Below are 27,757 nucleotides of genomic sequence, written 5' to 3'. Positions count from 1 at the left end.
AGAACCACTGCTCTTTTTGCTTCAGGCTAATTAAAGCTACCTGACCGTAAACAGGGTAAGGGAACTGGTGCTAAGCGGATTCATTCCTTTACTTCTAGCCTCCAACTGGACCTGCTAAGCATGATACTAATCAAAGGAATAATTTACTTAATTGCGTGAAACTATCCCGAGAGGTAACTCAGCGCAAATGTTCTCTATTAGCAGTCCAACTCCCCAGTGCGGTGGTGAAGGGCTGCTAAAAGCTGACTGGGTAAGAGAGCTGGATTTCATTTAAGCAGGGGTCAGCATACTACGGACCACAGGTCAAATGTGGCCTACCACCTACTTTCTGTATGGCTCGCAAGCTAGGAACAGTTTTTATATTTTTAAATGATTCAGAAATAATCAGAGGAAGAATACTGTTTTGTGACATGAAAATTATATGAAATTCAGATTTCAGTGTCCATAAAGTTGTACTGGACACAGCCACACTCATTTGTTTGTCCCTGGCTGCTTTCACACTACAACAGCAGGGTTGAGTAGTTGAGACAGAGACCAGACGGCCTACAAAGCCTAAAATATCTGCTAGCTGGCCCTTTGCAGACAGTCTGCCGAGCCCTTACTTAAAAGGCTGGGCTAGGCCAAGGTCATCCATAAGAGCCTTCCACAGCAGCCTGGGTCCCAAGGTATCTAAAAATTGCTTCCACCAATAAGTTTACCTTTACGATCAAGTCCACTCAAAGAAACTGCCTGAGGTTTGGGCTTCAGAACTGTGCCAGGTGGGAATCATATAAGATGAAGCTGAGAATTTAGTAAAGCCTCCTTTAGTTCGATGGAAACACCAGATTTTCTTCACTATAACTTTCTCTAAATTCAGAAAGTCAACGGCTCAGCAGGAGTCATTCACATCCCCTGACCACCCGCCGGGGACCCCAGAAGTGGCACAGTTTCCCGCAGTCATGCTTGTTTCTCCAGAAGCCCTCACACAGAGTGGCCTCTAACCGCTATCACCTGACTGAGCAAGGTCAGGCTGGAGAGAAAGCGCCAGAAAGCTGTAGGTGTAGTTTCCTGAAAACAGTCAATATTCCCTAAGAAGTTTTTGTTTGGGGGCTCTATTTAGCACCCCACTATCCTCCCTTGCTATCCTTTCTGAAGGCAACGGCCCAGGCACAGAACTCCAAAAGGAGGCGAGGCCTTGTCATCCTATCATGTCAGAGTCAGGCAGGGTCACCTCCACCCCTAGGTGGGAGCAGGCTACCAGGTGTGCACAAACAGAAGTGCCAGGGAGCTTGCGCACCCCCCCCCCCAACCAGAGCAGGGGGTGGAGGCCTCTCACGGTTCCCCTTCCCCAAAGCTCAAGATTTGCGTATCATTATAAGCCATTATGATTACTTTTACTACAAACACAGAAAAGTCTGGGACTCCCTTTATGGGAGGCTCCTTTTAAGAAACAGGAGTGACGTGTTATAAATCAATAAAATAACAAAAGCACCTGCGTTCAATTCTAGATTTAACATGGCAGCAGAAAACAAGGGATATTATTCAACTCACCCAACCAAAAAGCACATAGAATGCACTCGGCACCTGCACTGACTTTCGGGGCAGCGAAGCAAAGGCGCATCATTTCACTGAGCTAGGACCTCTTAGAACTAGGTTCGCCCTCTAGGTAAAAAAGATGCTTGGAGTAGTCAAACCAGCCTCGAAGGCAGTGCTTCGCAGTCTGTTTCACACCACAGTACATACAGAACTTGCTAATATTTGAGCATACACTGGGTAAGCACACAGGACTGCAGGCAGGTGGTCCCAGGGGACTGGAGCCAGCTCAGGTGGCCCTGCGGCCTGAGGGTGCACTGTCTCAGACATGGGCCAGGCAGCTCTGGCCTAAGCTGTTGCCTGCAATCACCCAGTGACCGAGCTGCTCTGTGTTTCTGCGGTTACTGTGACCTCCAAACCAGTCTGTCCTCGACCTGACAAATAGGCCCCACGCTGGTGTCCTCCACCCCACTCATTCTGGAGATCATCACAGTAAACTGATTTCTTGGAAAGGCAAAACTGCTGGCTTAGCAGGTTTATTCTGCGTTCAAGGGCATACAGCGTGACACAGATGTTGTCCCCTCTCACGGAGGCCTCTCATGGACCCTCTCTAACTGAGGCTGGTGTAGGAGGACATATTTTTTTAGGACTGCCACCAAAAACGAGGACACAGTGAACTGGGGCAAACAAAGCATCAGAGAGCAACTCCAAACAGCAGGCTATGCCAGAAGCACTGAGGAGAAGTGGGTTTTCGCGAGGGCAAACGCAGGCAGTAGGCACGGGAGAACAAACGCAGGGACGGCTGAATGGGGCCGTTTAGCTGATTTATAAAGGATCTTGCCAGTGTCCCTCGCTACGGGAGATCGATGTGCTCCTTCTTCTAAAGCTGTGGTCCACACACTTGTTTTCTGGGGAACCAAGGAATCAGCTCCAAGGATGCAATTCCATTATTTTCAAACCTTAATTAACTGGAACCTAATTAGGACTTGAAGGGGTTTTTTTCTCACTTTGAAGTAAAACTTTTCTCTCTCAAGTCAGCATGGTGTAAATGGAGGAAAAGCGAACAAAGAGTGGGCTATCTGGGTTTCTTGCATATAAGCAACTCATCTAACCTTTGGGGACTTCAGCTTCTAATCTATAAATTGAGAGGGCTGATGAAATACAGGTATCTAAAGTTATTTTCATTGGGATTGACATATACACACTACTATATACTATAAAATAGATAACTAATAAGGACCTACTGTATAGCACAGGGAACTCTACTCAATACTCTGTAATGGTCTCTATGGGAAAAGAATCTAAGAGTGGATATATGCATACGTATAACTGATTCACTTTGCTGTACAGCAGAAAGAAAACACTGTAAATCAACTACACTCCAATAAAAATTAATTAAAAAGTTATTTTCAGCAATAAAATTCTGACTCTAAGACATGCCAACAGATCAGTATCAACTTGAAACTGTGATCATTCTTCCACCCTGACTGACTACCACACCCCTCCTAATGCGAGCTGAGATTGCTGATGGTCTCTTACAGTGTTTAGCATATTTAACATATTTAATTCAATTCAATTTTATAACAATCTGATGGGGAAAGGTTTCTAAAACGGTATAGCAGAACCCTCTCATTTGATGTGCCTGAAGCAGTGGTGGGTTAGTTTTTCCAGAAGCTGGCTAAAGAGGGGAATCATACAGAAGAGATACATACATAACTAAACATTTGTTTTACTTAATTTATATAAATCTACATTCATTCACTTTCAGAAAAAATGTAAAGCTTTTTGAAAAGGTATGCTAATTGGATTTCTACATACTTTTTTCTGATAAACTACTCGTAACTCATCATGTATAATTTATAGTTTTTGTTTCATTAAAAGAGAGTGAGAGCTTAGACATCTGTAAAGCAATCTCAGTACAGAATTCCTCCTGAATTTTTTTTTTTTTTTTTTTTGCGATACACGGGCCTCTCACTGTTGTGGCCTCTCCCGTTGCGGAGCACAGGCTCCGGACGCGCAGGCTCAGCGGCCATGGCTCACAGGCCCAGCCGCTCTGCGGCATGTGGGATCCTCCCAGACCGGGGCACGAACCCGTGTCCCCTGCATTGGCAGGCGGACTCTCAACCACTGTGCCACCAGGGAAACCCCCTCCTGAATTTTATGATATTTTCCCCACTCTTCTATAGTTGTCACACCCAAACAGCAGAACTTTTGGAGATTCTTCTTCATCGAGTGTTTCCAAACAATTTAACTTAGTTTTCACAGAAACACCAGCTTTTAAAAATGTTCTTACTTGATCAGTTTACCTAATATTCAGTTAAACTGCATACTTATAACAACATGTACAACTGGTGTAGCAGGATGGGAATAAAGAGGGCTGACCCTTGATACACACAACTCCTGGTGGAAGGGAGCACAGCCAGCACGTGCAGCACACCGTGGGCACTGCTCACTGTGTCGGGCAGAAGGTGCGGCGAGCACTGGCTGAGAGGACCGTGGGGCAGCCAGGTGAGGAGTCCAGGGACGCAGGTGGAGAGGCCTGTGCAGTGCCTGGGAAGAAGGGCAGGGCCGGAGAAACTAATTTTGGTGTTATCAGCATCTAACTGGTAATTAAAATCATAAGAACACAGGAATTCATTCAGGGAGACAGTGTGGATAGAGAAAAAGAGGGTGGGATAGACTCCAGGGAATGCCAACCGTAAAGAGGTGAGCAGAGGAAGAGGCTCCAGCAAAGGGACCAGCAGGACATGACTAGAGATGTATGAAGAGAAGCAGAGAACCAGTCTGCTTCTCTGCTTCTCTCCTGGGCCAAAGGCAGGACAGAAGTCCAGGAAGCAAACACTGAGAAATGTCCTTGGATTTACAACCAGGCAGCCGCTGGTAAGTGAGAATGAGCTTCACGCCCCAAAGGATGATCTCACTAAAGGAAGGAGAGGAGATCCTCCATCCTCTTCCATGCCCGTGACGCCTCTTCCACTGGCTCTGCCATCTCCTTCAGCAGCCGCTCTGCCTACTGTCTCCCAAGTGGCATTCTCGAGCAGGCAGGTCTGCTCAGGCTACCTGAGCCCAGGCAAGGGAAGGAGGGGCATGAGGGTTCCAGAAGATGCCTTGACTCCTCCAAGCACAGGCAGAACAGATGATCCATTTGTCCCAAGAGCCGCTAACTTATTCGTAGGCCCAGAGCAGCAACTGTTTGCCATGCCTTCTGAGAAGCATTTGTGTAAGTTTACCACAAAAAGTAGGACGCAATGAAATCTTCAATTAGAAAGTTTTTTTTTTTTTTTTTGCGATACGTGGGCCTCTCACTGTTGTGGCCTCTCTGATTGCGGAGCACAGGCTCCGGACGCGCAGGCTCAGCGGCCATGGCTCACGGGCTCAGCCGCTCCGCGGCATGTGGGATCTTCCCAGACCGGGGCACGAACCCATGTCCCCTGCATCGGCAGGCGGACTCTCAACCACTGCGCCACCAGGGAAGCCCCAATTAGAAAGTTTTAAAACAAAGCTGTTAAACTACTGATAAGCTACTCATAATTCATCATAATTTCTGATAAACTACTCTACTTTGAGATCTCTCCAAGCGGAAAGGCTCAGAGAAAGAAGTCTCTGTGAGGCTGCGCTCTGCCAATGGTCTGACGAACGGCTCCCTCAGCCAATCGTGTGGCCCAACTCATTTTCCAAACTCCCAGAGACTTCCCACAGCGTACAGAGACCAGGGGAGGAGAGCGAGTTCTCTGGGGCTCGGGTAAGAAATATAAATGAGAAGAAAAAGGCTGCACGATATGGAACAAAGGCTCTACTCTGTAACGTACTGGCAAGTAATGAGGAAGGAATTGCTGGATCTTAAGAATTACCAACTCTCAGACGTGGAAGTCGACCAGGTCTGAGTGGCAGCTGTCTGAGTCCCAGAGGGCCGGCAGCATGCCCGTGGTACTCAAGAGCAATCGATACTATTCCGGGCCATTGCTTTCTTCAACAGCCAACGTTCTACAGTCTCCTCAGTTCTCTGCTTTTTCAGATATTAATCCAGATATTTGTAAACATATAAATCTTTTTGGAAGACAAGGGATAAGAAGAAACACTTTTGTTTTAAAGCCTAACAATCAGATATTGGTCAACTGCTTTCTACACTTCCATGATTCCTGTTCCCAACTCCCGTAAGAGGGATGTGAGATGGAAACTGGGTGAGGATCAAGTACTGGATCCAGCCTCACCAGGAAGACCAGATGGGAGTTCTGGTCACAGAGCCACCCAGACAGACACCACGCTTTCGCCTTGGCTCATGTCATCAGGCCCTGGGTGCCTGTGGAGTTGGCAGGGCAGGTCGGGGGTGGTTCCTGCCTGCCTCAGAGGACACTATTTCAGCGCAGTGATTGAGGAAAGGAGGAGGGGGGAGCCCAGGACTGCCACGCGAAACCTCACACACACTAGGTTCTGGCCGAAGTCAAACCTGCTGGTTGTTGACAAAAAAGCAGCGACTGACCTGATCCAAACGAAGTGCGCCGTCCACAAACCGCTGTTGGCGTAACTCCTTTGCGATACGGTGGAGGTTCAAAACAGCCCGGTGCACTTCCTCACTGGTGTGCTCCGGGGAGACGGGGGGCAGCTCCTCCTCGGGGATCTTCCTAGTGGGGCCTTCAATCATGCTCTGTGCATGTTCATAGCTCAGTTTGGTGCAGGAGCGGATGACAGTCTGGCCAAACCATTCACTGAGGATCTGCAAAGACGGACAGGTTGTGAGGGAGAATGTTTTTCGGCTTTTTCTTTCACGCAACCATTCATTCGTACAGATTCTACAGATCCACTGAGCGCCGGCTTTGTGCTCAGAGCGCCACTTGGTTCTGGCGGGGTACAAAGAGCAGTCATATGGGGAGCTACTGCCCTTAGGGAGCTCAGGGCACGGACTCTGCAGGCGGTGGAAGTCGACGAGCGGCCTCTAAGCACACGGGAGGCACGGGCGAGGCCGAGCAGGAGGCTTGAGGCGAAGGGCCTGCTGGAGGCTTTCTCATGAGTTGGGAGAGTGGCCATCAATGCCAAACTGGAAGGGAGAAGAAGGGATGGACGCCGAAGATGTGACAGGTGGGGAATCTTACTGGACCTGATGGGGGCTGAAAGAGAAGGTGCGGTCATGGACAGAAACAGAGAACACAGGTGCAAAGCAGGACGGAGGCAGAGAGAAAACCAATTCCAGTTTGCTCTATTTGGAGCATTTATGTAGAGACAAAGGTCCAGAACAGGGTTTCTCAGCCCTGGCACTACTGGGCTAATTCTCTCTTGTGCTCTGTAAAACGCTCAGTGGCATCCTTGGACTCTACCCACTAAATGCCGGTAGCACCTCCCCCAAACCCCGAGATGAAAACCAAAAATGTCTTCAGACATTGCTAAATGTTCCCTGGGGGAAACGCAGCCCAGCTGGAGAGCCTTTCAGCAGTGGTGCTTGCTGAGTGGTGGGATTAAAGATGTTTAATACTTTCAATGTGTCTGTATTCTCTATAATGAACATTTATTACTTTTAAAACAAAAATAAAACATTCAAATATTTTGGGGACTCCTGGGTCTGAGGTGCAGGGAGGAGATCCAGAGGGCGATCTGCAGCAGGCACTCGGGGCCTGGGGCAATGACTGGGCTGAAGGTGGGAGCTGGCATCATCGACCAGAGGGTCCAAGAAGGGAAGAAGGGAAGTAGGAGAGTCGAGGCTGCATTCTCTACGCCCTCCTCCATTTTGGGGAGCCAAAAGAGAAACTGGAGAATGGAAACAAACAAAAACCAAGGGAGTTCAAAGAGCCAGGAGAAAGACTGGGAGCGTCCAATATTAGAAGAAACAGGAGAAAGGGCCTCAGAGAAGGGGGACTCAAAAGCTACAGCAGACACTCCCGGCACTTCTGACGAGAGAGGCACCGCTTACACACTGTCCGTACGGCAACTATTGAACTCACACAGCAACCCTAGGAGGTAGGTATTTTATTATCCTCATTCTGCAAATGAGGAAAGCAAGGCAGAGACACATTAAATAAGCTGCCCAAGGTCATACCACTAGAGAACGGCAAAGCCAGGAACTGAACGCAGGCAGGCCCGCCCCAGAGTCTGAGCGCTCAACCACTAGTGTATGTCAAATGCCACTTGGATGTCAACGAAGACGGAAACAAAGAAAAGGTCTTTGCATTTAGTTATTGGTGGTCTTTAGGAAGGCTATTTTAGGGGGAAAAGTATGGCGAGGGGCGGCGGACAGGGTCGAATTGCAAAGATCTCAGGCATGTGCTGGGAATGGATTACAGGGATGCTGCCACAGCACTTCTCGTCCTCAGGGCAACCAGAGCCCTGCCTTTCCTCAGCCTGGCACACACATGCCACGTGCCACTCAAACAGCAACATCTTCTGCGTGTGTTATGATGGGAAAAAGTTTGGGACGCTCTGGGTTAAGGATGGGTGAGGGACTTCCCTGGTGGCACGGTGGTTGGGAATCTGCTGCCAATGCAGGGGACACGGGTTCGAGCCCTGGTCTGGGTTAAAGATCCCACATGCCGCGGAGCAACTAAGCTCGTGCGCCATGACTACTGAGCCTGCGCTCTAGAGCCCGCGAGCCACAGCTACTGAAGCCCGTGTGCCTAGAGCCCATGCTCCGCAGCAAGAGAAGCCACTGCGATGAGAAGCCTGCGCACTGCAATGAAGAGTAGCCCCCGCTCGCCGCAACTAGAGAAAGCCCACTCGCAGCAATGGAAACCCAACACAGCCAATAAATAAATAAATAAATAAACTTATTTTTTTTTTAAAAAAAAAAGGATAGGTGAATGTCCAGCAGTAGAGGCAATGCAATGAGTGTGGGTGACCGCTTCCAGAAGGACGGTAGGACAGGGATGTTGTTGAGCAGGCAGGACAGAGGCCTGTGCCGTGTTTGCAGGCAGGGGAAGAAGCCAGTACAAAAAGAAGATGCGGTGCGAGAGAGCAAAGGGAGTAGTGCCAAGTAGTGCCAAGGCGACCCATCCAGGAGAGAGGAAAAGTGGCCTGGAGAGGGCAGGAAGAAAAGGGGAGGGGACGGGGGAGGAGATCCCGAGGGGAAGAAGAGAGAAGGTGAGAGCACTCACAGTGGATGGCCCCGATCTCTGGAAAAGTGTAGGACAAAGAGTGAAGGGGCCTGGGTGGGGTTCAAGGGCATGAAGACAGCGGAGAAGGTCAGAGCTAAATGCTGTGGGAAATGTGATTCACGAGCAGGGAAGAGCCAGATGTGCTGAGGGGCAGAGTGCGCTTGGGAGAAGGCAGGGAACGCCAATCGGCCGCAGGAACTTTCTCCCTCGGCTTGCAAACACCCTTTTCATCAAGTAAACCACTGTGGCCACAACTTCAGAGACAAGACTTCCCGAAAAAGACCATCTGAAGGGTCCATAGGTGTTTCCAGTGGGGAACGGGAGAGCCCAGCCCACAGCTGTCCACACCACAAACCTCTAGGGGACACAGCTCCTACCCTGGATAGCTAGAGAGACCCCTCTGATACCCGCTCCTTCCAATGAAGGAAGAACCAGTACTCTTGAAATGGCAGCCATGAAGCACAGGAAGAGAATGGTAGCGACCACTGACATTTTTCTTTAGTTCAGTGCAAAGAGCCTTATTATGAAGAGTCTTGAATCTGTAATATCAGACTTCCTTTCTTTAAAAAAAAACCCTCAAACTATACTTTCTGGATTATTCCAAGAGCTACTCCTATCTCAAAATACAAGCAATTCAAATACTGTGCTCATGACTCTTCTGCTATGGCAAGCGGGTCCTGAATTTGGCTCTCAGGAGGTGTCTGTGTGTGCTGAATGCGAGAGAAATGGTAGAGGCAATTCTAGGGACTGCCCAACAGTCCTGTGGGGAAGTAGTGCGTGCAGGCCTCCAGAAGAGCCCCTTTCAAGGTCAGCCATGCTTGTCCTTCCATCACACCCACATTTCCTGAAAACTCCCCACTAATGGAGCTGCTCCAACCTCTGCTAGGATGACAGGGCCACGACCTATTCATTCTTGTGGTCGCAAAGTCTTCCCCCTGGAGAGTCAGCTTGTTTGCTTTTCTCCATTTCATTCCAATCCTGGTCAGTCAATCCTCCTCCTTCTGTGTCCACATCTTTAGCTTGGGAAAATGTTCCTTTCTGTTCGATTCCACTCCTTTTTCACACACTCCCTCAGGCATCCGGCTCATAGGGTATCTGGCCTCTTGAGGTCTGTGTCCTCTTTTCCTAGAAGACACAGGTAAGCCCTGCACTCACACAGGGTAACCACCGCACACAGGCAGGGAGACTCGTACCACCCTGACTGGGCATCCATTTTCATGCAAACTGCTGGGTCAAGAACTGCTTTAAAAAGCTAGTGAAAGCTCCAGGCCCTCTCCCCTGAAGTATTTACAAACAAAATTTTGCAGTAAGTTCCAGGAGGTTCCTAGACACCCTGCCACCCTGAAGTCCACGGATCCGGCTCTAAACAGCTTTGTTGCTCCCTCTGAACCCTCATTTATAGGGCTGAGCCCTGACCAGGGGCCACTTTTCATCCTGAGGGGTTCTTAAAATGTATTAACTGTAACTTGACAAAATCAGAAGTCTCGCACTCCTCATCAAAACTTGCTAGCAGTGGGACTTCCCTGGTGGCGCAGTGGTTGAGAGTCCGCCTGCCGATGCAGGGGACACAGGTTCGTGCCCCAGGCCGGGAAGATCCCACATGCCGCGGAGCGGCCGGGCCCGTGAGCCATGGCCGCTGAGCCTGCGCATCCGGAGCCTGTGCTCCGCAACGGGAGAGGCCACAACAGTGAGAGGCCCACATACCGCCAAAAAACAACAACCAACCCCCCCCCCAAAAAAAAACTTGCTAGTAATACAGAATGGCTGCACTATCTCAGTCAGTTTGAGCTACTCTTTTTTTTCCTAACGGGCACCTCTGCTCCTTCAGCTTGTTTTCTTATCAGTCAACGACAGCACCCACGAACACCAGCAAATCTGAGACTCCGCGCTGATGAGAAGCTCCCCACAGCTCTTTCACCTTACTTGAGCCTCCCTTCCCTTAATGCCTGCATTCCACAAAATCTGTACCTTCTTTTTTTTTTTTTAATTAATTTATTTTTGGCAGTGTTGGGTCTTTGTTGCTGCGCGCAGACTTTCTCTAGTCGAGGTGAGCGGGGTCCACTCTTTGTTGCAGTGCGCAGGCCTCTCATTGTGATGGCCTCTCTTGCTGCGGAGCATGGGCTCTAGGGCGCAAAGGCTTCAGTAGTTGTGGCATGCGGGCTCAGTAGTTGTGGCTCACGGGCTCTAGAGCGCAGGCTCAGTAGTTGTGGCACACGGGCCCAGTTGCTCCGCGGCATGTGGGATCCTCCCAGACTAGGACTCAAACCCGTGTCCCCTGCATTGGCAGGCGGACTCCCAACCACTGCGCCACTAGGGAAGCCCTGTACCTTCTTTTGGAACATACAAAGGGCTGAAGTGGAAGCTCTGAAGCGCCAACAAGAACATCCTGGCCCAGTGACAGTCGGGCAGCAGAACCTATCCTGCTTCAAAACAATCCAGTGATTCTGGGAATCATATCTGACACACGGACTAAAAAAATTCTTAGGCCAAGAAACCACACTGTGGGGAGGCAGCAAGGATACCCATCGCAGCCTTATCCAGAGAAGGGCAACAGGAAAGCTGAGACCCAAACAGGGCCAGGCGGGGGGCGGGTGTTGGTTTCTGGGGGCAGCGTGCCTTACAGTACAGGAGGAAGGCCTCTCTGGATGAAACACCTCATTAATTTCCAATTTGGAAACTAGATTCACATCAACGCCCCGTTCGTAACCAGGGCCAGTGGCAGAAGACAAAAGGACAAAGAGTTTTTCATGGAAAAAGTAAAAAAGCCATGAGGAGCTTCATAAACAGAACCCTTCAAAGAAGAATCATGTCCTTCCTCTTCCCTTCATTTAATCACAGGATTTGGGTCACTCCCTTTCTGCAGGCGGCAAGTTTCCTGCGTATACTCTAGGACGCTCTTACGTGGAACGTCAGATTAAATATGTTGCCAATACCGACGGAAGGCATCTGGCTGGAAAAAAACCTGGTTAGAAACGAGCAAATACTGTCTACCTCAAGACCTACTTTCCGGTAGCAGGTAGGACAGGAAGTGGCTCAACACTGCAAAGCACCTGGCCCTGCTCGGTGGCAGAACTCTCATACCTACGACCCTTTAAAATCTCTCCAACACATCTGGGAGGAGGGCATTACTCAGCGCATTTTACGCTGAGAGAAAAGGTTGGGGATTTGTGAAAAGTCATACAAACTCCTAAGTGACAGCCAGGATCAGCTCAGACTCAAAATCTAGTGTTATTTTTATTATATTTCAGCCAAAGGTCATGAAATAGATAGTGAAGTAAACAAAATAATATCAACTTTCTATATTTTATAGATACAAAGTTGTGAGAAAACCATATCCTTTGAAAACAGTTAATCTCCATTCAAATGTATTTAAAAATTTATCTTCTAAAAAATATGCCAGTGTCTCATTAAGAAATATTTGGTTCGAAAAACTGCTAATCGGGTTAATTTGTAATTTTAAGTAATTAGATGCAAAATCACTTCTGTAACATCTCTGGGCTTCTGTACGTAAAATATTTGGTTCAAAAAAACATATGAGGAAAATGAACTTATTTACAAAACAGAAACAGACTCACAGACATAGAATACAAACTTGTGGTTACCAAAGGGGAAAGGGGGGAGGGATAAATTAGAAGTTTGGGGGCTTCCCTGGTGGCGCAGTGGTTGAGAGTCTGCCTGCCGATGCAAGGGACGCGGGTTCGTGCCCCGGTCCGGGAAGATCCCATATGCCGCGGAGCGGCTGGGCCCGTGAGCCATGGCCGCTGAGCCTGCGCGTCCGGAGCCTGTGCTCCGCAACGGGAGAGGCCACAACAGTGAGAGGCCCGCGTACCGCAAAAAAAAAAAAAAAAAAAAAAAAAAAATTAGGAGTTTGGGATTAGCAGATACACACTACTATACATAAAACAGATAAATAACAAGTCCTAGTGTATAGCACAGGGAACTATCTTCAATATCTTATAATAACCTGTGATGAAAAAGAATATATATATATTGTTTTTCAGCTATATATATATACACATATACATATATACAGCTGAAACACTTTGTTGTACACCAGAAACTAACACAACATTGTAAATCAACTATAATTCAATAAAAACACACACATAAACAAACAAATGGAAAACGTAATAGGAAGAAAGAAACATTTTCCTGTCTGGAACAAAACCAGGCTGTTGAGTTGGCCAGGGTCGGGGCGCACGGATTTCTGCCGCTTCTTAGCTGTGGACACGAGGCAATCACCCCAGGGTGGGGAGGCCCAGTGGTGAAAAAAGGCAAAGGTACCAAGAGGAATGTGTCCGAAAAGAAACTGGGCAGAAAGAGGCAGGGCTCGAAGACAGCTCGGAGAGCCTGATGGCAACATGTCTGTGATGGGAGGGTGCTGGTGACGTCATGCAGGGAGCAGAGGCAGCGGCGGTGAGGAGCGAGCAGGGGTCTCCCCTGCTGGGCCTGCTCCTTGCACCAGGCCTACGGTGAAAGAGCGAAGCACAGGTCACTTCTTAAAGAAGAACAGGGAGGACCGTGGTAGGATCAAAGAGTAAGTAACAAGACGGAAGCACTGTCAGCAACACGCTTCATTTAGACCTCGCTGTGTCCTCTCCTACTGTGGCCGGACTGGGCCTGTTACCCGAAAACTGGGTTCGCCTCTTGGTGGGTGTCAAGCCAAAAGACACAACCAAGCCGAAGAGCGGGGGAAGGAAGGATTTATTACTTGCAGCAAAAGGAAGGAGAACACTGGGGATCTTTCCCAAAGAAATAGTGCTGGCTTTTAATCTGTGTTTTCCAGATACAAGGAAACCTTTCCCCTTAAGCTAATTATAACCTACAACAACTTTGTAAATTATACCTTTGTTGGTAGGATTGAGACATTTTTTTCTCTCTACCTGATTCCTCTAAAAACTGAAAACTCTTAGATTCCCAGCAGCCTTATCAAAGACTCTTAACTAGCTTAACTAGCTCATGTGCAACAAAACTAAAGGAAATTCTCCAGTGAAACTGCCACAGAGCATAACTACTTACGACAAATATCACTCTGAAGTTTCTATGATGAAAAAAGCGGTCCTACAGAACTGCGTGGCCTTTGATATTTTAACAGCTGCTCAAGGAAGAACTTATGCTATAAGACATGCTGAATGCTGGTTTTTATACCTGATGAGTCTTCTAATGTGACTCACCTCATGACGCATATGAAAAAAATTAAATCTCTTCTCTGAATGATCCTCTTCCCAGTTTAGGGAAAATGGTTTGGTTCAGGGGGCTCTTGGATCAAGTCTCTGCTAATGATGTTGCAAAATTGCTGTTAACTGTCTCTCCTGCTGTACTTCTCCGACACCTGCTAGAATAATGCTATGCAAGTGAGAGGTGCAGACACTACTCCGGCGGACCCCAAAACTTCTCTAGCTCTGGCAACAAGAGAGTTTCACTCCTCTAACCAGGGAGACTACAACGCCCACCCTCAGCCCTGTACCCCTCAAGAGAGAAGAGTGAAATATCTCAAGGCGGGGGGCTATGTAAGCAGACAGGATAGGGGGTCCCCAGAGTAAGAGAACCAGACGGAACTCTCTTAAATAAGAGAAACCATCTAAGGCCTCAGTCATTGTGTGATCTGAGCCTGGCCACAATGCTTGCCCTTGCAGAAGAATAGGTCTCAGTCGCTGAATTTAAGGGAATGAAAGAAGGTAAAAAGAAACCGCTGTTACCAGGCCAGGGAGCTAACTTAACCATATCAGAGATAATATGTCAGTTATAAAGACTCCTAGTTCTGTTTCAACGGTAAAGATTAGCCTCAAGCACATTTCTGAGCTGTTTTGCAAAATTCAAACCCCCCTTGAGTGCTCATCTATCAGATTAACTGGAACCTACGAATGATGACGTTGACTTTTTCTGATCCTCGTGATTTCAATCAACTACAACCTGGACTCCGTCAACCTCTGCCCCAATTCTATGCTGAACCCTCCACCCTCCTTTGCTGAAGCCTTTTCAGGAGTATGCATGCATCCTTAGCTTAAAACTTCCCCAATTTTGCTCCTCGGCGGGACACTGCTTTGGGAAAGATCCTTGGTGTTCTCCTTACTTGCTGCCAGTAATCAATCCTTCCTTCTCTCGCTCTTTGGCTTGGTTGTGTCTTTTGGCTCAACACCCACCAACAGGCGAACCCAGTTTTCAGGTAACAGGCCGACTAGTGACCAGTGCCAAGGGGAGCTGAGGAGGGAGCATGGGCGGCAGAGGGCCATGTGTTTGCCAGTTTTAGTTATAAGGCAGGTTATTTATGTGCTAGAATTTTCTGGAGGATTTATTTGTATAGAGTCAACTGTGTTCTCTTCTACTGTTTCAGATGACTTGCCACCAGCCTAGTCTGTTGTCCCTCACACTATAATCCGGCCCATTCCTATCGTCAGAGAGGAGGAAATTTTCCTCTACCCTTCTAGGTTCTTCTGGCTGGTCCAAGAATTACACTGTCATGAGACAGATTAATAGGAGAAAATCAAACAGAAGTTTAATAACATGGTATACGTGGAAGAGACTCAAGAAAGCTGAGTAACCCACTAAAATGGCTGGAACCTCACCTTAAATACCACCTTCAACTAAAGACAAAAGAGGATGTTGGGGGTAGTTTAGGATTTAGAAGCAGAGGAAGGAAATTCACGTGAAGATGGAAAAGCAAATGTTTGGTAAACAAATGTTTGCCGGGCCTGGCAGAGACAATGGGACACAGAGGAGAATTTTAACAAAACAGATTCTGTGAGGTTCCTCCCTGTCTACCATACCAAGTTCATCCTATAGTTATCTATGGTGACAACTCCTTCCCTTCGGGAAACAGGTCCTCTACCTACGTTCTTTAGACAGTTAGGGTAAAGTGAAAGTTTCTTCCTGAGGCTTTTGGGTCTTGATTGTTTTCAGCTCAAAATAATCCGCATGTCAAAGAGACATTCTGGAGTGGCAAATTTGCTCCCCTACACCATCTTGCCCTGGAGGTAGCTGTCTACACTTCTAAGCCTAACAAGAAGGAAACAAGGAGACTTCCTCAAGTGTCTGCCTTGCAAACCTAGGAAATGGCAGAAAAGCCTGAAGGCCGGGAAGTGGTTAGGAGACAAGAATTCCTTTCCTGTGACAGAGGATGAGGGTCCACGCCTGAGCGGTCTTTGAACAGTGTTCCCTTTACTGCAGACAGTAGCGAACGAGCCGGTGGGGAGGGGCGGGAGGAAGCTTTAAAGGTGGTGGACTGGATGGGAGGCCTAAGGGATGTGGGAAGGAAGCTGGAGGTGGAGGAGAGGGAGGAAAGGGAGGAAAGTGTAGGAGAGCAATGGAGGAAGCTTCTCAGGATTGCGTTCAGACTGACCCAGGAAACACAAAATCACAGACTTCTAAAGCCTGTGAGGTTAATTCAGCTCCAGCCTTTCAAAAGGACCAACCTAAGCCATCTCTCAAAACAAGAGGTCCATCCTTCTTTTTTTTTTTTTGCGGTACGCGGGCCTCTCACTGTTGTGGCCCCTCCCGTTGCGGAGCACAGGCTCCGGACGCGCAGGCTCAGCGGCCATGGCTCACGGGCCCAGCCGCTCCGCGGCATATGGGATCTTCCCGGACCGGGGCACGAACCCGTGTGCCCTGCATTGGCAGGCGGACTCTCAACCACTGCGCCACCAGGGAAGCCCCCATCCTTCTTTTAAAGACATGCAGCACAGCGACGTGTTACGTTGTTTATTAACCTCAGAGCGCAAGTCCTTACAGTTAAGTCAAATCCACGATTAGTAACATCAAAATGCAGGAGAAAAGGTGATTAAACATAATTTTTCGCTCTTTGCACAACAGTCTTAAAAACGGTGTCTTGTTTTGTTTTGAATTTCTTGAAAATATTCTTATTTTAACCTCAAGGATTCACAGCAAAATCTGTGCTCAGGATTTAGTCTGCTGTTACCTTGAAGTGACCTTACATAAGCCTCTAATTGCCCCGTACCTTCACTAGCAAACCAGGACACAAAGTACACAGGGGAGTTCTTCGAAAGGCTCCTCTGGTCCCAGGCTGTCTCTACAGGCCTGAAATAAAACAATTCTGCCCCGCTAAGGACTAAAGATGAATATTCTGGGAACTTTTCTATTATTTTCGGAGTCAGCCTTTGAAGCTATTGTCTCTCACTGGGAGCGGCCCGGGGAAGATTACCGCTGCAATGTCCGAGGATGAAACACAAAGCCCAGCACTCTGTTTCTTTACCATGAGCTGCAGCCCCCAGTCACACGTCCTACACATGCGCCTCGGCTCTGTGGGTTTGCTGCAGACACCAAGATGACCCAGGAGGAGCACACCGTTTCATTTTTCAAGTTTCATAGCATTTCCATAGGTGGCAGCTGGTGTGGCAGCGGCAAGGTGAGCAGGGAAGGCAGAGGGGGAGACATTCTGTGGACGGCCCATCACGCAGAAGCAGCAGCGTGCCTTTGCTGGCGGAAGCTGTGCGAGGCCTTCCTCGATCCCAGGATATAGCTCAGGGGTGCTGAGATGGCTGCGGCGATAAAAACGCCTTACCAAGGGAACACCATGGTGATACAGCAGGCTAAACAACTGTGAAAACGGATGTGCGATTCATTTTATGAAGTCATTTTTGAGCATTTTAGGGGTACATGACACTGTGCTGTGGGGGAGGGGAGGGAGGAGATTAAAAAAATTAAGAATGCGGGCTTCCCTGGTCGTGCAGTGGTTAAGAACCCACCTGCCAATGCAGGGGACATGGGTTCGAGCCCTGGTCCGGGAAGATCCCACATGCCGCGGAGCAACTAAGCCTGTGTGCCACAACTACTAAGCCTTCCCCCCAAAACCCCGTGAGCCACAACTACTGAGCCCACGTGCCACAACTACTGAAGCCTGTGTGCTCTAGGGCCCACGTGCCACAACTACTGAGCCTGTGTGCCGCAACTCCTGAAGCCTGTGCGCCTAGAGCCCGTGCTCCGCAACAAGAGAAGCCACCGCAATGAGAAGCCCGTGCACCGCAAAGAAGAGTGGCCCCCGCTCGCCGCAACTAGAGGAAGCCCACTCAGAGCAACGAAGACCCAATGCAACCAAAACTTTAAAAAAATTTTTTTTAAAAATTAAAAGTGGGCTCTGCTACAAGGATGTTAAGGTCCAGTAGGACGACAGATCTGTGCACATATGGTGCTGAAGTGCAGACAACAGGTGCTGTAGGGGTGGGAGATGGGAAGATGGGTTCTGACAGGAAGGGCAGGGTTCCTCCCATCTGAGCATTTTCTCAGAAAGGCCACCCTGCCCCCTTCCCAGATTTCAGCAGGGACCCCATGCTGTACTCTCTCCAGGCTGGGAGAGTCTGTGGTCCTCATCCTCCTGGTGAGAGCTAATCTCCCACCTGGGGTTTGGGTCCTCAACTTCCCACTTCTTTCGTGACGCGGTTCCAAAAATCTGTTCCTTCCTTCCTCATCTTCAACATCTCCTATCCGCCTTCCCATGGAGCCTACAAAAACACTCCAATATCTCTCTCCTGTTTATTAAAACAAACAAACAAACAAAATCAGAAAAAAAAAACTCAAAATAATTCTTACTTTTACTACAATGACAATATCCATTCATTGCAGAAAACTTTAAAAAAATATAGGTGGGAAAAGGAGAAGAAAAAAATCTATAAAATCCAGGATCAGGAATTAACTACTGTTTCTATTTTAGTGCATATTTAATTCCTGTATCTTCAATACCTTGTATAGTGTCTGAACAGAGCAAACATTCAATGAATATTTACTAAGTGAATGAATGAAGGACTAATAACAGTTTCATAGAGGAAGAGGCATTTTAGCCGAGTCTCAAGGATAAGTAGGATTCATATTAGTAGGGATGCAGGGAAGGACATTCCAGGAAGTGGGAAAAGCATATGCGAAGTCTCAGAAGTGGAGCAATTCCGTATTAGGCCAAACGAACCCTACAGTGGTGACAGCAGAGGCTGAGGGGGCTGAAGGACGCGCGGCAGATGGTCACGCAATGGGGGAGGGGTTGGTGGAGGTCTTTGCTTGCCATTCTCTGGAGATTAGACTTTTGTAGACAATCGTAACCCACTGTCCCACTGTCATGCTGTAAGAGGATATTGAGGAACAGGACCAGATTCAGCTTCTGGAAAGTCACCTACCACCACTGGGGATACAGAATGAAGAGGCCATGAACAGTCTCTCCTATCCAGGGGAGGATGTCAAGTACTTGGGTGGGGACAGCGACTGTGCTAACAGTGAAGAGAGGATTGATGAGAGACACTCTGCAAAGGTAGAGCTGCTATCACTTAAAACTGCTGGGATGTGGCAGGCTAGAGACTGAGCGTCTGGGTGGTTCAGAGGATGCCGATGCCATTAAAAGACCCGGAGAACATAGGGCGTAACCTCAGGTTGCAACAGGAGTGTGTTTTACTGCATCGAGACAGGGGAAACGATGAGTCTCTGAAGGGGGGACTGCAGCAGACCCAGCTGGCTGGTCTCTCTGCTTTCCAAGAAGGAAAACTGAAAGTTACCTGGGGGAATGGCGGGTCTTGAGGGAAAGAGGACCGGAAGGCAAAGTTGGAAGCGGGAAGCAAGAATAAAGGTTTGAAACAACTGCATTAGCAATAAATAAAAGGATTCCTAAGCAGCATCGAAGATCCAGCTGAAGAAAGACAGTCTGAACTGGCACATACCACAGTTCTCCTACAATGTCCAATGTTCAAAATGGGGTGTTAGGCAGGGACTAGAAAGACTTTTCCTGAGCTACAAAGAATGGGCAGAGACTTGCAGGGTTTTCTAGGATGGCAGTTAGGGAAGTCTGACCTCCTCTGAGGTCAGGTCGTGGAAGCTGGGCTTCGGAGCTGCTACATAGTGGAGAGCTCAGCCACGTGGTAAAAGCTGCTTTTCCCATGCGAGTAAAGATGCTCCAGGAAACGAGAAAAGACCCTAGTCCCCGGAACTCGCTGCAATCCATGCATTTCTAGCAGAGAAGACAGAGAGAAAAGAACAGGGAAAGAAATCCCACTTTAAAGATTTCTTAGATTTTATTCTGAATGAGAGACTGACAAGCTATTAAAAAGGAGAAAGAGACGAGACCTAATTTCTGATTTAGAAGAATCACTCTTTCTGCTGTGTAGGGAGACGATGAAGCGGGGCAGCAGCAGAAGCTCAGAGAACAGTCGGGAGGCCCCTGCAGTCGGGTGGGGGATGGCAGCCTGGATGCAGGTGTCAGTGCTGGGAGTGGTAAGGAAGGGGGCAGATTCTGGAGGTACTGGAGGCAAAGCTGAGGTGACTTACTGCTGGCCTGGACGTGAGGGGTGAGAGAAAGACCAGAGCCAATAATGACCCCATGGCTTCTGGGCTGTGTAAACGGCTGAAAGGAGTTTGCCACTGACTGAGGCTGAAACGGGCACCTCGGAGTACACTCCTGCATTCTAACCGAGCCAGAGAGCACAGGGCAGGTACGCTGTGGGAGACACAAGCTGTGGATTGCTACTGTAATTATGAGACTCTTCCTTTATGATTCTGACCTTTGACCCTGAGATTTTATGGTTCTAAGACTTAAGGACTTAGTTATCAAGTCACATTCATTGTTTGTGACCTTCTTTAAAGTGTAAGATTGGTGTTGTTTCCAAAGGGGACTTCAAATTAAGATGCCTCTGATGAGTGGAGCACGTGGATGTGGTCTCCGTTTTGCAGGGCCTTAGTGCCTTGCCAACTGAGACACATGATGAGCAGGGATAATGAGTCACTGGCCTGACACGGTCAAAGTGGATTTCATGGTACCAGACGTGGATCTTACAAAGCACCAGATTTAGTTGGGTTTGTTTTCTCTTACGAAAATATATAATCACAATTATCTAGATCAGAGAACAATGCGCTCACCACCAATATGTGAGAAATATGCTCAAAATGGATCTTTCAGAGTTTACTGTTCGAAAAACCTGGGCACTGGCTTAATGAAAGTATATATGACCAAGGCTTCCTAGTGCATACTTAAAAAAAATCTACTGGGTGTTTAAAAAAAGTTGGAATAGGCTTTCTATAGCTGACCATGCCTGCTCCAGAAAGTAAGACATTCCAGCAGACAAAGGAAAAAAAACCAAAAATGTTCTCCACTTCAAGTCCAGGTGAGACTGGCAGCCATGCTGCAGTAGAAATGGCTCAATGCTGCTGGCCCTTCTCTGGCTCCTTCTAAGTCCAAGACCTTGTATCACGAGAAGCCACCACTACATACAAAGCCAGCCTCAGGCTTTGGCTGCCCTCCTCCTTGTTTACTGGGTTTTTGATGCAGGGCCACCTCCCTCCTTACTGCCTTCTCTGGCCCCCTGAACAAGCACCACCCCTTGGACATGAGTCTGGAATCCGAACTCTCATTTCATGCATCTTGACTGTGAGTAAGAGATACTTATGTGTCACTACACCCAGGACTAACCACCGAGGTCCACCCACCGTGTGGCCTCCTGTTCTGGGTAGGACGTCTGAATGACCACAGTACAAGGAGTGTGGTTAGCGGGTCTTGCTCCACGACTGTCTGAAGTCTAAATGCTCACACTGCCTGTTTGGCTTGCTTTGATAGAGGCCCAGCATCCCCTCCTGGACCCTGTGCCTTCTCCACACCTGCTCTCCAGCCCCCTGGTGCCAGAAGGCTTGGTCGCTAGACACTGCCTCCAAAAGCAGCCCTCCAGAGACCAGCTGAGTTTTCGGAGTCTGCCTCTTCCGAGTGCTTCTTTTATGACCCTCGTATTTTGGAAGCTCATTAGATCAGGCAGCTTTTTATTCCTTGGGTCTGGCCCTGGCAGGCTTAATTCAGATTCAGGGTTCTTTTCTGTTGACTCAAGTTAGTTTTCTTCTATGGGCTTTTATTTTCTATTTAGTTAAACTTTTGCAAAATAAGCATTTATAAAAACATGAAAGTAATACATGTTTTCAAAAAACACTAGAAAATACAAAAAAGTAGAAAAAATTACTCGTAGTCTTACTACCCAAACACAACCACTACGGGCATTCTATTTTATTTCCTTCTGGTCTTTTTCCATTCATTTTTTTCCCCCATGCATGTTGCCACCCCCACCAAAACATGACTGCTGGCACACTGTCCTCACAATTCCTTCTTTGTATTTCAGGTACTGTTTGCTTCTTGATTCTTAAAAAGGAACTTACTATCAGATATTTAGGAGTCACAAAAACCAAATGTAATGTTGGTAACTTGTTTTGATTCCACTTTGGACAAATCGATTGGAGACAATCTGGGAAATGTAATTATGGACTGGGGTTTAGGTGACACCAGGGCATTACTATTGTTAGGTATCTGATGGCATTGTGGTTATGTAAGAAAACGTCCAAAATTTTTAGAGCCACATATCAAAATATGTAAGAGTGAAATGACATGATGTCTGTGGTTTGCTTTAAAATACTTTAGCAAAGAATAAATGTTGACAGTAGTTAAATCTAGGAGATAGGGATGGTGGATTTATTGTGTTATTTTCTTTACTTTCATGTATGTTTGAAATTTTTCAAAATAAAAATTTAAAAATTGAAGTATCGATAGTTCAAACAGTGAAGTAGTTTTAAAGGCTCATTATGAAGAACAGCAGCCCTCTGTCCCTCTCCCTCCTCTGCCCCTCCCCAAGGGTAGCCACTTTCACCTCTCAGCAGATTATTTTGTTATTTACTTTCTTTTTAAAAAATTTTTATTTATTTAATTTATGTTTTTATTTTTGGCTGCGTTGGGTCTTCATTGCGGTGCATGGGCTTTCTCTAGTTGTGGCGAGTGGGGGCTACTCCTCGCTGCGGTGCGCAGGCTTCTCACCGCGGTGGCTTCTCTTGCTGTGAAGCATGGGCTCTAGGCTCGCGGCCTTCGGCAGCTGTGGCACGCGGGCTCAGTAGCTGTGCCTCGTGGGCTCTAGAGCGCAGGCTCAGTAGTTGTGGCGCACAGGCTTAGCTGCTCCGTGGTATGTGGGGTCTTCCCGGACCAGGGCTTGAACCCGTGTCCCCTGCATTGGCAGGTGGATTCTTAACCACTGCACCACCAGGGAAGCCCTGTTATTTACTTTTCATACTTGTATATAATCTGCTTGATTACTGCTTGATTTTTCAGTTTTAGGCATTATTCACAAACTTTTCACTATAGAAGAAGAGAATTTACTTTTCTTTCCACATACACTCCCTTCCCCCAACCAAACCCAGATAACCATTCCAGGCCCTCAATCCTCCCAATAAAGTTACATCGTAACTATGAGATTTAACTATTACAACTATGTAAATACTAAGCATTACTTTTCTTTCCTCATAACTTTTTATTTTCACCGAAACTAACAACTGTCTTAATTTGGTTGGTTTTTTGGTATACTCTGTACGTTAATCCACCTCAAGTTTTCCATCAATTGTCTGAAGCAGTGGTTCTCGAATTATGGTCTGTGGACTCGTGGGGATCCATTCAGGGGTCCGTGAGGTCAAAACTATTTTCGTAATAATACTAGTAGGCATTATTTGCCCTTTTCCACATGTTGACATTTATACGGATGGTACAGAAGCACTGGTGGGGAAAACTGTTAATGCCTTGGCATGAATCAGGCAATGGCAACAAGTGGTGGCAGTGGTCAGGGTCTCGTCACCAGCTCATACTTGCAGGAAAGAGAAAACCTAGTTCACTTAAGAATGTTCTTGGGCTTCCCTGGTGGCGCAGTGGTTGAGAGTCCGCCTGCCGATGCAGGGGACACGGGTTCATGCCCCGGTCTGGGAAGATCCCACATGCTGCGGAGCGGCTGGGCCCGTGAGCCATGGCCGCTGAGCCTGCGCGTCCGGAGCCTGTGCTCCGCAACGGGAGAGGCCGCAACAGTGAGAGGCCTGCGTACCGCAAAAAAAAAAAAAAAAAAAAAAAAAGAAGGTTCTTGATGAAGCGGTAAAAGTTAGTACTTTTATTATGGCTCAACCCTTGAGTACTTGTCTTTTTCACTTACGCAGCACGTCAAAGTACAGTGGTTGTCTTGAGGAAAAGCACTTAACTTTGAGTTGTGAGCTGAACTGACCACCGTTTTTACGGAACATCACTGTTACTTGGAGGAACAAGTGACATACTACGGTTATCTGGCACTTCAAGAAAAACAACTAACATTATTTATTGCCAATGATAAAATTCAAGCTTTTACAAAAATCAGAATTTTGAAAACCTTGTATCTGACACATGATACACGTTTTCTAATATTTAAAGACTTGTCTAGGGTCTGTAGTGATATTAATAAATATGATTTTTAATATCATATAATGAAATGTGTCCACATTAAGAAAATCAGACTAATAAGCCAATATTTTCTGAATGGCTTAAATTTCTAAATACATGATAAAAAACCATGCATGGGTAAAAGGTCCATTCAAAGTGTGAAACAGACCAATAGATTTTAATGTAATCCAGTAAAAATGTTCAGTTGATATTGTATTAGTCTGCTAGGGCTGCCATAACAAAATACCGCAGATTGGGTGGCTTAAACAATTTATTTCTCACAGTTCTGGAGGCCGAGAAGTCCAAGATCAAGATGCCAGCCAACTCAATATCTGGTGAGCGCTCTCTCCCTGGCTTGCAGAGATGGTCACCTTCTGACCTGCTCCAATCTGAACCCCCGTCTTCTGCATCTGCGTAGAGCTGATACCCTGGGAACTTTCTTCACCATCGTCTAGGTCAGGTGTCAACAAATTATGGTCTGTGGGCCAAATCCAGCCTGCCACGTGTTTTTAAGTAAAGTTTTAGTGGGACGCAGCATTCTCATTATTTATGTATTGTCTTCTTTCGTGCTACAATGGCGGAGTTGAGTAGCTGTAATAGACCAAATGGCGTATAAAACCAAAAATATTTACTAACTGGTCCTTTACAGGAAAAGTTTGGTGACTTGCAATCTAGGTGATTCTTTCACTTCTTTACTGTACTAGTTGATTTGTTTCCTGAATCCCACGTCTTCCTCCTTCCTGATTTACTCTTTTTGGTGAAGTACATCTTCTGGTAGCTTCCTGAGAAAGGGTATATGAGATGTACCTTTTTTTTGAGAACTTGCATGTCTGAAAACGTCCTTTCCTGCTCTCACATTTTATTGATGGCTTAGTTGGGTACAGCATTTTAGCATGGAAGTCACAGTCTTTCAGAAATTAGAGAGCTTTGCTTCACTGTCATCTAGTCTCTAGGGTTATAACAGAAAACTCTTAAGTTATTTTGAATTTGGATCTCCTGTATGTGACTCTTTTTTTCCTTCTTAGAAGCCTATAGGATCTTTTCTTTGTCCTCGGTGTTCTGAAATTTTATGACAATGTGGCTTGGAGATGGTGCGTCTCTATCACTGTGCTGGGCAGCGGGCTCTTTCTGTCTGGAAAGTCACATCCTGCATTAATGGGGCATTTCCCTGAATGATTCTGTTCATCATTTCTTCTCCCTCTTTTTCTCTGTTCCCTATTTCTGGAATGTTCATTGAACAGATGGATGTCTTGGACTGGTCCTCTACTTTTCTTGTCTTTTCTATCATATTCTGGGACAATTCTTCAACTTTATCTTCCAATCTGAAACTTGAGTCTTCTTTATTTCTTCTATCATGTTTTTAATTTCATGCTGTTAATTTAATTTAATTAAAAAAGAGCTCCTTTTCCCCCCTTCCGAATGTTTCTTTTTGAAAGTGCCTAGATCTTGTAATACACATACTTTCTTTAAAAAAGAAATTCTCTGAGGATATAAAAAAATAGTTTCTTCTCCTTGTTTTGTTCTAGTTGCTTTCCTGTTTGGTTTTGCTATTTCACGTTCGAGGCTTTCCTCTTGGTTGTCTCTTCATATAGGACAGTGAAATGTTAAAAGACTGATTTTTAGTGAAATCCTAAAAATCTCTGCTTGGGTGGGTGGAGCTCATTGTCTGCAAGCTTTATTGTAGGGAAATACAGCTGAGCTGTTGGTTGGGAAATCCTTGAGGTTATTAGCTTTAAATCTTCTTTACCGCTCAGATTCCTCAGAGAAAGATTTTCCTATCTTTGGACTCAAGGGTATAGGCTTGGCTACTAGAATTCTGAGGTTGGCTGGGAAAAGAAAGCTGGGACTCTTAATGTTCGGCCAGTATTCAACGTGCCAGCAGCATTCACTCAACCTCCCCAAAGGGGCCACTACCACAACTGTGTTTGGCGTCCCCTAGTTCAGACAGCCTTTCCTTTATCCTGTCCCAAGGATAAATTGCTGGTCTTCTACTACGTTATGGAAGGGGCAATCTTTTTAAATAAATTTTCAACCAATACAGTTAGTCTCTCCTTCCCCCACCTCTTCCCCCACTTTACAGAGTTACCTGCTGCTGTCCATTTCTGAACTTCTTTAGGATCCTGCTGTGTAAACTGGGTTGTTTCTTGGCTTTCTCGGGCATTGGCTCAGGACTCAGCTTTCTCAGGACTGCTAAGTCAGTTACCACTCATCCATCTGCTTCTCAGCTTCCAAATTTTTGTTGCTGTTGTCTCCTCTCCCATTCTCTTTGTCCTTGTGGGTTTATGTTTTTTTAAAAAAAATCTCTTCACTGTTGTTTTAGTGAGGTTTTGGGAGGGAATGAAAGTAAATGTGGGTATTTGATCCTCCATCTTTATTTGGAACCTCTTTATAATTAAATATCTTTTTTTTAACTTCCATTTAATATTACAGCATAAACTTTTCCCATGTTCTTACACAGTCTTTGTAACAACTTTAGTAATTGTACAACATTCCACTGAGTCGCTACCATAGCTTACCCAATCATTACCCTATTTTCAGAAGTTCAGAGTTGTTTCTGTTTTGCGGGGGGGACTAGCGTTTTCTGGAGTCACCTTTCATTTATCTGTCTCATTTATTCCCTGTATTTAGGGAATAGCCGCTGACATTATTCTCCTCTCTCTTATCAGTCCATGGTTTCATCACCTTGTGTCTTGATTACAGCACTACCTTGTGCAAATTTCATTCATCTTCAACCAGCACAATGACGCAGCACTAATCTTTCTAAAATGTCACCTTTCTCATGACACTTCAGAGGAAACCTAACACCTACAATTCATTTGCAACTGGCATTTGTGGGTCCCCATGGTTTGAGTCCACCTCACCTATTCAAACTCACCACCCTTTCCCCAAATGTCCTCCTTGGGGAATGGCCTGCTCTCCTAACCACAGCCCAGGCCCATCCACACGGCCAATGCCAGCCACACGCACCTTCATGTACACCCTCTCCTGCAAGAGGCCTCCCCCACGTGACTCTGCTTACGCTCTTTCTTCCTTCACATGATACACTGAAAACTGCTGAGGCTCAGCCTTCTACATGGACTGAGAGCTCCTCCCCTATGTTCTCCTCTCTGGCACTGCCCCTACACTGCCCTCATCCTACCACCATGGGGCTCCAGCCCAGCACCAGAAGCACGGTGTTGCTGAACAGGGACTCACTGAATGGAACGGACACGCAGGTAAGTTGTTACCTTGCCCTTCGGAGTTAGCGTCCAGATCACGGAGAAGGTGAGCTTGTCGGTCATGGGGTTGAGGCTGCACAGTTCCTCACACAGCAGCCTGGGAAGCATGGGGACAACCTGCAAGCAGAGAACAGGCCATGAGCAGCTTTTTCCAATCTGCAGGAGCTAACCACAGGCTCAGAAGCAGCCCGGGGGGCAGAGCTTTGGTGAACAGTTGGAGCTTCCAGAGTGAGCTGAACAGGGAGGAAACTCTTTTCCCTGAAGATACAGCAGAAAGACCACACCATCTGATAACCTTCCATAAGCCTTTAGGGTCAAATGGGATGTGAATGTGAAAGGTGAGAAGAACTGGTAATGGAGGGAAAAATACATGGGAGCAAATGAAAAATAACTAAACACTAAAACAAAAAAAATATTATAAAAACAACTATGCACTAAAACTAAAGCTCTAGACTCAAGAATGACTTGTACTTGTGGATATAACTATCCCAGATAACTGTGCACTTAAGAACCCAATGTCTTACATTTAAGTCTTTAACTCATTTTGCGTTAATTTCTGTGCATGTTGTAAGTAAGGGGTCCAGTTTCATCCTTTTGCACGTGGCTATGCAGTTTTCTCAACACCATTTATTTATTTATTTTGTGGTACATGGGTCTCTCACTGCTGTGGCCTCTGCCGTTGCGGAGTACAGGCTCCGGACATGCAGGCTCAGCGGCCATGGCTGACGGGCCCAGCCGCTCCGCGACATGTGGGATCTTCCCGGACT

General features: G+C 46.8%; 1 protein-coding gene across 1 annotated transcript in view; it reads right to left on the bottom strand.

The window, feature by feature from the left end:
• The window catches only part of DIS3L2 (DIS3 like 3'-5' exoribonuclease 2), a 374,099-nt gene that overhangs the window by 70,488 nt on the left and 275,854 nt on the right, over window positions 1–27,757 (bottom strand). Inside the window, exons 12-13 of the mRNA XM_079923917.1 lie at window positions 27,000–27,107; window positions 5,993–6,226 (exon numbers count right to left, since the gene is read on the bottom strand). Coding sequence (XP_079780043.1) covers window positions 5,993–6,226; window positions 27,000–27,107 — 342 coding nt within the window. The remainder of the gene's footprint in view (window positions 1–5,992; window positions 6,227–26,999; window positions 27,108–27,757) is intronic.

This window comes from Stenella coeruleoalba, assembly GCF_951394435.1.
Source record: "Stenella coeruleoalba genome assembly, chromosome: 6".
In the NCBI taxonomy this organism is placed as follows: domain Eukaryota; kingdom Metazoa; phylum Chordata; class Mammalia; order Artiodactyla; family Delphinidae; genus Stenella; species Stenella coeruleoalba.
This window is presented reverse-complemented; position numbering and strand designations above follow the sequence as displayed.